This window comes from Corylus avellana, chromosome ca2 (genome assembly GCF_901000735.1).
Source record: "Corylus avellana chromosome ca2, CavTom2PMs-1.0".
NCBI classification, from domain to species: domain Eukaryota; kingdom Viridiplantae; phylum Streptophyta; class Magnoliopsida; order Fagales; family Betulaceae; genus Corylus; species Corylus avellana.
Genome location: NC_081542.1, coordinates 7,927,480 through 7,936,649, shown reverse-complemented (window position 1 = coordinate 7,936,649; position 9,170 = coordinate 7,927,480). Strand labels below are relative to the sequence as shown.

Here is a 9,170-nt window from a genome sequence, read left to right as displayed (position 1 = left end):
ATCTATGGTTGTGTTGAAGGCGTTGAGATATGACGCAATCGAGATTTGGCAGCATGAGTTGGTGCCATTGCAAAAGCTACCCTTTATCACTCTACTACTACTGGAATAATCACAATTTGACATGCACCTAATTACTGCAAACCAGTGATCAACGTAGCAGTCAGCTCCTATTCCAAAAGGGTATGGAATGCTAACATCCCCACAACTTGCTTTACATAAACTGCTATAATTGCTATACCCGATGACTGTACAAATATTGCATCAATTGAACACGAGACCAAAACGATCATCTGAAATACCATTTACTTGATGTCAAGCCGTTTGCATGTGTCAAAGGATCTTTTTTTTTTTTGTTGTTGTTAACACATGTAATTATTTCTGTATAGTGAATGGGTGAATGGGTGAATCTACTATTCCATTTTTATGAGATTCACATGAGTTCACAAATCCAATGATAGATCTATTAAATTTGTAGAATGCCTCAATCCAAAATTCTCACAAGTCAAGAATATTATTAAAAGAATGGTCAGAATCTCTCTCCTCCCTAATGATCAATTCAAATCATTATTTATGTGCAGTACTGGGCTGGCAAAATACAAATCTGGAAAGAAAAAAGAGTACGTTGACAGAGAGAATTTGTACAACTCGATCTCTAAGCAAGAATGAGAGCTAACAGAAGCATACAACTGCAATTCAACTTGATCCAAGTAGCTGCCTCTAAACTCTCTAACAATTCCATGCTAACACCACCTACTCTCCCATTATCTCTACTCAGGCAGACAGTACAGAAAGGAAAGGGAACGACAAAAGTGCAACAAACAAAAATTGACATCGCTCTATGTCGTCATTCTTTGTCCTCAACGGCTGCTGCCTCTGGTGCAGTAGTTGTGGTGGTAGCAGCACTCATCAGAGAGTCAAATTTCTCAGACTTCCCCAGCACAATCTCAATCTATAAGTCAAGGATAAAGAAGTCAAAAACCCAATAATAATAATAATAATAATAATAATAATTTTGTTTAGCAAATTTAGCAAACTGGATTAAGAATTAAGATGCCCACCTTGGCCTTTTGAACCAGACGACCTTTGGTCTCATCTTTCATGCCAACTGTCGATGTCAAAACTTCTGTTCCATTATATACCAAAATCATCAAATATGCTATCACTACTATCATGTACATTCAATTATTAGTAGAGCATTGGAAGGAGGCAGTTCTTACTCTTCTGAGTAGCCAGTCCATTGTTCTTCAAAATTTCAGCAATGGTGACAACTGTAGTGATTGCTGTAATGAAGTATGTGAACAATTTTAGTAAGTATGATGAAAATAATATAAATATTCTTACAAATACAACAATGACGTATCACGTATGAGCAACAAGATAGTGAGAAAAGCACTGAATTGGAGCAAAAATTATACAACTTAAAGGAGAAAAGGCAATAAAGACTATAAACGTTGCTCTGCATCATTACCCTATCCTCAGCTTCTCTGTCAAAAAGAAAATACAAGAAAACGTCTTGAAGGTCAAATTTGAAGGATCCGATAAATTTAGGTGCAACTAAATGCCCACACTAGCCGCTTAGGTTTTAGTATTATTGTGGGAAACTATGACTTGTCATCCCACCTAGGTATGAAAAAAAAAAAAAAAATTCAATATTGAAAGCCTAATATATATTGTCTAGTCTAATCTTCACTGCTGACCAATTATCGACAAAGCTTCTCTTGCATTTCCCTCTTTGCTCCAACTGGGATTCTTTAGAAGGTGGAATTCCTAATGGCCACGGCACAATTGAAGGGCAAGTATTTGTCTTCTTTCTATTTAATAAAACAGAAACAGCTGAAGCTTCAGAACAAGGGAGAGTTAGAACCCACCGCAGCCAACTTGATTTTTGGATAAAGAGGAATAGAAAGAAGAAAACTTGCTACATGTAAATAACTAAAAATCAAACTCAAGAGTAGTGACACTACTTATGGCATCATACAAAGTGGTGTTGCAATAATTGATCATTCATGAAATCTCCAACTCATTAATGGTAACTTTCCACAGAGCCAATATGATAGCATCACAGATAAAGTCCCATCACGGATCCAACATTATGATTAATTCAATTAATCACTCAAAAGGCTTTGTGGCTATAGAATCAGATTCTATTCGTTATAGAAACCAGAATTTTTAATCTCATTATTTCTTCCTCATACAGAAAAAACACCACTCAACTGATCGAACTTGGTGTTTTCTATCCATTTCATCTATTTTCCCAGCAACCAAAAAAGAAGAATGACTTTTTTTTTTCTTTTTTTTTCTTTTTTTTTTGAGAAATGATAAAATCATTTTCTCGACCATCTTTCAACATCTCTGTATAATAAATGAGTGAATCTACCATTAAATTTTTGTGAAACCTACGTGACCCCACAAATTTAATGGTGAATCCATTAGATTTGCAAAAAGAGATAGTTAAAAAATGGTTGAAAGAATGATGTGTACCATGTCTTTGTTTTTTAGGGGGGGGGGGCGGGACGGGCGCGGGTAGATAACAAAGGGAAATGTAATACAAATAAATGAAAAGGTTAGTAAGTATATGAGAGCCAGTTTCCAGAAAATGTACCCATTCCCAAAGCAGAAAGCTCAACCTCATTGTGCTGCTGTATGTACCTCTGCATCAAAATAAAAAATAAGTTAGACAAACATAGATCCAAACATAAAATAAAAAATATGTTTGAAAATTATCGTTTAGTTGCTATGAAATAAATGAAAAGGAAAAATTTATGTTTTTCTTGTTTAAATAATAATTTGCCCTAAATAAAGAAAGTGAGGAGCCTAAAATAAAACGCATTTTTCTTTTGGTTCCACCGTATTTTCTTTCTATGTAACCAAACAAAGCTTTAGCAAGTTTTGGTCTTAAACCAGATAGATTCAATCATGGTTCTAATCTGTAATCATGGATCCAACGCAATAACCTTCATATTCAGAAAGCAATCAAGAAGTCACATAAATGAAGAACAACTAATAACAGAGTTAAAGGAAAGAAGATTGGTTCCAAACATTTCCTGCATTCGGCTAAAAGAATCAACAAAATTCAGACTTACTCAAAACCTAAATTACATTATGCACATTTAGCATCGCTTCACACATCTTCATTATCCTACAGTTTCTTTGCAGCCAAACATAAACAATATTGCATGTAAAAAAGGAGGATTTAATTTATACCTTGGCGAGATTGACATAGAAGAAGAGCGGTTTCTTGGTGTTGGAAACTTGAATTCTGTTCTTCTTCTGGGGCTCAGTGGGTCCAGGAAGTGCAACTGTCGCCATCGTGCTTCTGTGTATCTGGAAGTAATTTTCTCTCAACTTTCTCGCACTTTCTCTCGCTTTCTTCTTGGTTCGCCCAGAGCGGGAAAATTTTGCAGTTGTTTGATCGAAAAAGTAGGAGAGGCCACAACAGGTTGAGCGTTTATATATAGGGCGAGAGCGCGGGATGTGGACCCTGTAGGAAGATACACGTGGCGGAAGTTGAGTGAGTAACACCGCTGGCGGTTGGGATTCAAAGTACCGGAAGACTTGGGCTGTTAGAGGGGGAGAGCGAGAGAGAGAGAGGGAGAGAGAGACGGTTAAATGCGGTAGTTATTTGGTTATACGAAATGACGGATGTACCCTTTCTATATTGGGAAGAATATGGGCCATGGTGGGCCTATGGTCCATTGAGTATGTATGGTAAGCAACTCTCTCTTTGTTTCTGTTTCATGACAAGCATATTGGAAATTTAATCCCCATCAAAATTGCAATGCTCCATTTGTTAATGTTTTTTTAGAAAGGAATAATGCTATTTACTGTATTTTTATCTTATAATTATCTTATAATATTAATGTGATAATCTCGACGACTCCTTAGATCAGTTCTGATTTTGACATTACCCCTCAAAGTTTAAAAACTCTCAATTAAGGGTATCGAACTTTTAATTTCTTTCAATTACTCACTGCCATTAAGATTTTTCGTAAAATTTTGTCAAATTTTTCAAAATACCCCTTTTTTAAAAACAATAAAAAAATAAAATTGCAAAGATGTTGCAAAAATATTGCAAAGATTGTTATTATTTTTTTTATAAAAAAAAAAAAACTGAATCTTTACAAATTTTATTCCTATTAAAAAAATATGAGTATTTTGAGAATTTTGAAAAAATTTAACGAAAAATTCTAACAGAATGAGGTAATAAAAAGTTTGATGCCTTTTCTTTCTTTTTTTTTTAGATGAAAAGGCGGGAAGAAGTGACCAGTGTAATTTCCCCCCTTAGGCGTGACCATTGGGGTTCCCACCCGCTATGGAATGTTCGATTTGATCCATAGCTACTGTCTGTGTAGGCGAGTCCATCACCACAACCCCACCAAAGTGCAAGTTGGCAAAACTCCTTCTTAATAGCATTTGGTTTGCGGACTACTACTGCAAGCGGGTTCGAACTCGTGACCACTAGGGAGAAAGGAGGGGGGAATTGAACCTTATCCCTTGCTACTTTACCAACTCAACTACCTCCTTGGTGGTAAAAGTTTGATACCCTTAATTGAGAGTTTTTGAACTTCAGGAATACTTTTAAAACACGTAAAGTTCAAAAAAATTTGTGAAGTTTCTCCCAAAAAATAGTTTCTAACATTACTCTTTTAGAGAATATATAAATATATGCCTAGGAATCAACAATACGAAAACTTTGTAAAATTGAGTCACTCTTAATGCTTTGCACTAGGATAGAAATATGTTAATAGAAGAGACTTGTCGGCCCTATTCTTAAAGCCCATGGGTTCAACTTGTTTCCCATATATTGAAAGGTTGCTACTATTTTTGTATTTCTTTGGTTTGAAAATGATAAAAGATTATAGTGTACGATGTTTATCCTTAATTATATCTTTAAATTCTAATCTTAGTAAAAATTTAAAAACAATAATTTGTTGTACAATCCTAGAGATGGAATTAGCATGTTGGCTGAATTCAAGGGCGAAACCAGGATTTTTTTGTATGTGAGAATAACTTATATAAATACAGAAAATCTCTGTGTTTGTGCGTTTATATAAAATAAAAGCAAACAAATCTTAAATTTAATTTCATAGTAAATCGCAAGTCATTACTGTATACAAAAATTACATATCTAGAAAATCATCAGTCTTTCCATGAATACGTTATTTGGGAATTTCATCTCTATCATTTACCTCATGAACCAAATAAAAGAAAAATTGGATGAATACATTTCATCTCTCCTATAATTTAGTGATTGAGAATTCACTTTCTAGGTTTAAAAGTAGAGATCATCTCCCATGAGTCCAAAATAACATTAATAATAATAATAATAACAATAACAATATAGAAGGAAAGCATAACTTTAGTTTCAAGACAAGTAACAATGGTCAAGAAAATAACAATAATGAGTGTGGAGTCTCTATCCCAAAGGCTATGTGTAGTTCAATCATTATCAGGGTTTAAATTAAACACCGCTATTTGATTAAAAGATTATCGGTGTTTCATTGAAAACTGGTAAACACCGGTTTTTTAGTAATGAATGTGGACTATTCTTCATACCAAAGGCTATGTGTACGTAGTTCCAATCATTATTTGCGTTTAACTTAAACGTGAATATTTAAAAGTTTATCGGTGTTTCCGCTAATAAACACCGTTTTTTTAGTAATGAATGTGGACTAATCTTCATGTTAAAGGCTATGTTTAGCTCCAATCATTATCGGTGTTTAAGTTAAATGTGGATATTTAAAAGTTTATAGGTGTTTATGTTTAACGCAAGTAAACACCAATTTTGTAGTAATGAATGTGGACTAGTCTTCATGCCAATGGCGATGTGGTCTCAATCACAAATAATGAATGTTGGCATTTCCGTAACGCAAGTAAACACCAATTATTTTTAATAATGAATGTGGACTCGTTTTCATGCCAAAGGCTATGTGTAATTCCAATCATTATCGGCGTTTAACATAAACACAGATATTTAAAAGTGTATTAGTGTTTCAGTTTAACGCTAGTAAACGTGAACTTTTTAGGAGGGCAACAATGAATGTGGAGTCCCTATGCCAAAGGGTATGTGAAGTCTCAATCATGGACTCAAAATACATTGAGACATTAGGAACTTAGTGGTGTGGTACAAATCCAATCACCTGTAGGATCTAAGAAACAGGGGTCTGCCTCAACTTTGCTTCCTCTTTGTGTAACATGGTTGTAATTATTTTCATGGTTGATTACACGTGCGAAAGATGTAGGCCAGCAAGTGAGGTTGACATTGCTTATGAAAATTTATTTCGACTTTGCTTAATGGGGCAATATTAATTCTTATGAATGAGCATTTTCTATATGCCTCTAAATATGCAATTTCTTCTATTTTAGCCAAATTACTATATTGCCCTACGGTACCGTTTTCTTAGTGTAGCAATTTCAAAAGTCTAAACCGTTTAAAAAACTACATCACATAAACCAAATTCCTATTTTGGAACATAAAAAAAAGGGGTGATTTTGGGGTAGATGAGAAAATTTTATTTTCATATATTAAAAAAAGAAAAAAAGGGCTAATCATACTGCAAGATCTTTATCACTCCGATGAAGAACCTAACATGGTTTATTAAAAGAGAAATGCTTCTTTACATTCTGACGTTCATTTCATGTATGTTTTTATTGAGGTGGCATGCTCCATTCATCATTTTTTTTTTTCCTTAGTGTATGGAACATGTTAACTCAGATAAAATGCACACGAGATGAACACCCGAATATAAATAATCATTTCTCTTATTATAAACTTTTTATTTTATTTGTTATTTTTATTAGACCTAGTAGCGTATACGTTTCAATTTTCATGATTATTATTAAAAAAAAAAAAAAGATTAAGCAGTAAAGTGCTCACCCCAAATCTGGCCAGTCATGATTGGCAACTCAACAGTAAAAGAATACAGGATAATTATATGCATCCCAAAAAAAAAAAAAGAAAAAAAAAAAAGGAAAAAAAAAAAAAAAAAGGGAAGAAGAAGAAAAAGAAGAATGTTTGGAGAAAAGCTTTCATAGCTTGCGGTAATAATTGTATTCAACCGAAAAAGTGTTGTAATGAGTTTTTTTGATGTTAGGTTTACCTGAATTAATAATTGTGGCACTTCTTGTAATTATGGGCTCTTAGGTCACATCACATGCTTCCATACCAAGCTTCAAAATCTTTTTTTCTCAACATTAATTAAAGACTAATCACTTGGGCAAAGTGTATTAAATTCTAAAAAGTTTACTTGTGTTCTACTAATAATGATGTGGCTATTTTTTTTTTTTTTGACATATACACACAAGAGAAGGAGGAGAAGGATTCGAACTAGTAACTTCCGCTTTATGAGACATAGTTCACAGCTAATTAAACTACTCCTTGGAGATAATAATGATGTAGTTATTAAAATCACCATTTGATCAAAATTTAATAATAATCAATCACAAGCTCAATGGTGATTTTAATAGCCACATCATTCTTAATAAAATACAAATATAACAGAAGTATGCCTCTTAAAATTACTCCTATAGATATGATTAGTGTAGATAAAGCAGAAATTTTTGTATTATAGAAAATAAATGAAACATTATTTGGCTACAATTCAAAAGACACTTTTCTTACAATGTGGAGTTGAGAATGCTTTGATTCCCACTCTCAAAAGCACTTTAGTACTTGTAATATGTTTTTTTATACTTAGTTTTTCATCCAAACACTTTTTGTTTTTCTCTTGGAACACAAGATATTGTTTTTTTTTCATTAAATAAATAAACAAACACACTATATATATATATTATGTGGTTATTATGAGTGGAAAAGGATTGAAGGAAGCTTCCTAGGGAGTGCAATGGTTGTCCTTATCCTCTTCTACTTAAGAGATAAACCAAAAAAATTTGTGGGGGTGATAATCTAGTCATTAATCAACCTCCACCGCTCTTCTTGACCTTCATCAAAAGCTAAATTGAAGATAATTGGTTAAGGAGTTTTTTGGTCAAATTTCGGTGATTAAGACTTGACCAGGCAAGTTTTTTAGTCAAATTTCGGTGTTCCAACTTTTATTCCACCTACTTCCAACAACAAAAAACAAACAAACAGATAAACAAATTTCAATAATCAATCCTTAAACTTTAAAAAATTGTTAATTTAGTGTTACTATGTTTCACCAGTTTGCAATGACAACAATCATTCTGTACAAATTCAACTTTAAATCAAACCGTTTGATTTAACGTTGAATTTTGGCAGAAGGGTTGGCATTGCAAACTTCTAAACGATAATAATCCAAAGTTGAGACTTTTTAAAGTTTAAGAATATGATTACAAAAAATAATGAAAAAATAAGGGTGATAAATGAAGTTTTTCTTTTTTTTAAAATTTTGTCCGGCCAACCTTAAATGTTTGATTTCACCCCCGACTTAGTCAACGTTATCTAATGACTAATGGCACATTAAGTCACGATCAAAACTTTGTATGATTCTTTTCAAACTATAATCCTGCCCATATACTTTTAAGTTGGAAAATTAAGGAGAAATCATTTGGAAAATATATAATCTTCACCATGTTAAGTGCGTTTGTTCAAAGTGCGTTTGTTGGAGTGCTTCAAACAAATTTGGAGTTTTTTTTTTTTTTTCTTCTTCGATGGGTAAATTAAATGACCTTTTTTTTAATACAAAAACACTCTAAAAAGATATCATAAATAAATAAATGCAAGTAGCAAGCGATGGGAAAAGTGTGGATAATTTTATGTATTGCTCCAAAAAGCGGTTTGACTAACATCTCCATTCTCCACCAATATTTTTTCCAAAGTCAATCATTTTAATTGCCGATTTGATTTATGCCAGGAAATTTCAATTCGTGACAAATACATTGCTTGACAAAGTTGTCCATAGGAGAAAAGAGAGTTTTTTTTTTTTTTTTTTTTTCAATTAACTTGTAAATATTTTTTTTAGTTAATTAAAAATAGGGTTAAATACTCCTGGGGTTTGGTAACTTTATTTTTTCCCCCCTGGGGTTTCATTTTTATTATAGGAGGTCCCTGTGGTTTTGATAAGTGACCAAATTAGTCCATCCGTTAGTTGACCGTTAAGACTGACACGTGGACCAATCAGACGTCGACATGTGGCACATATATTAATTTTTAATTTTTTTTAAAAAAAAATTAAAATATATATATTTTT

At 33.0% G+C, this 9,170-nt stretch overlaps 1 protein-coding gene across 1 annotated transcript; it reads right to left on the bottom strand.

Annotated features, from left to right (window-relative positions):
• Positions 1 to 546: 546 nt before the first annotated feature.
• Positions 547 to 3,445, bottom strand: LOC132172293 (uncharacterized protein At2g34160-like). Its single transcript, XM_059583766.1, has 5 exons — positions 3,205 to 3,445; positions 2,603 to 2,651; positions 1,218 to 1,280; positions 1,059 to 1,123; positions 547 to 949 (listed from the first exon to the last, which is right to left on the bottom strand). The coding sequence occupies exons 1-5, from the start codon at positions 3,307 to 3,309 to the stop codon at positions 845 to 847; spliced, it is 387 nt and encodes a 128-aa protein (XP_059439749.1). The 5' UTR covers positions 3,310 to 3,445; the 3' UTR covers positions 547 to 844.
• Positions 3,446 to 9,170: the final 5,725 nt, after the last annotated feature.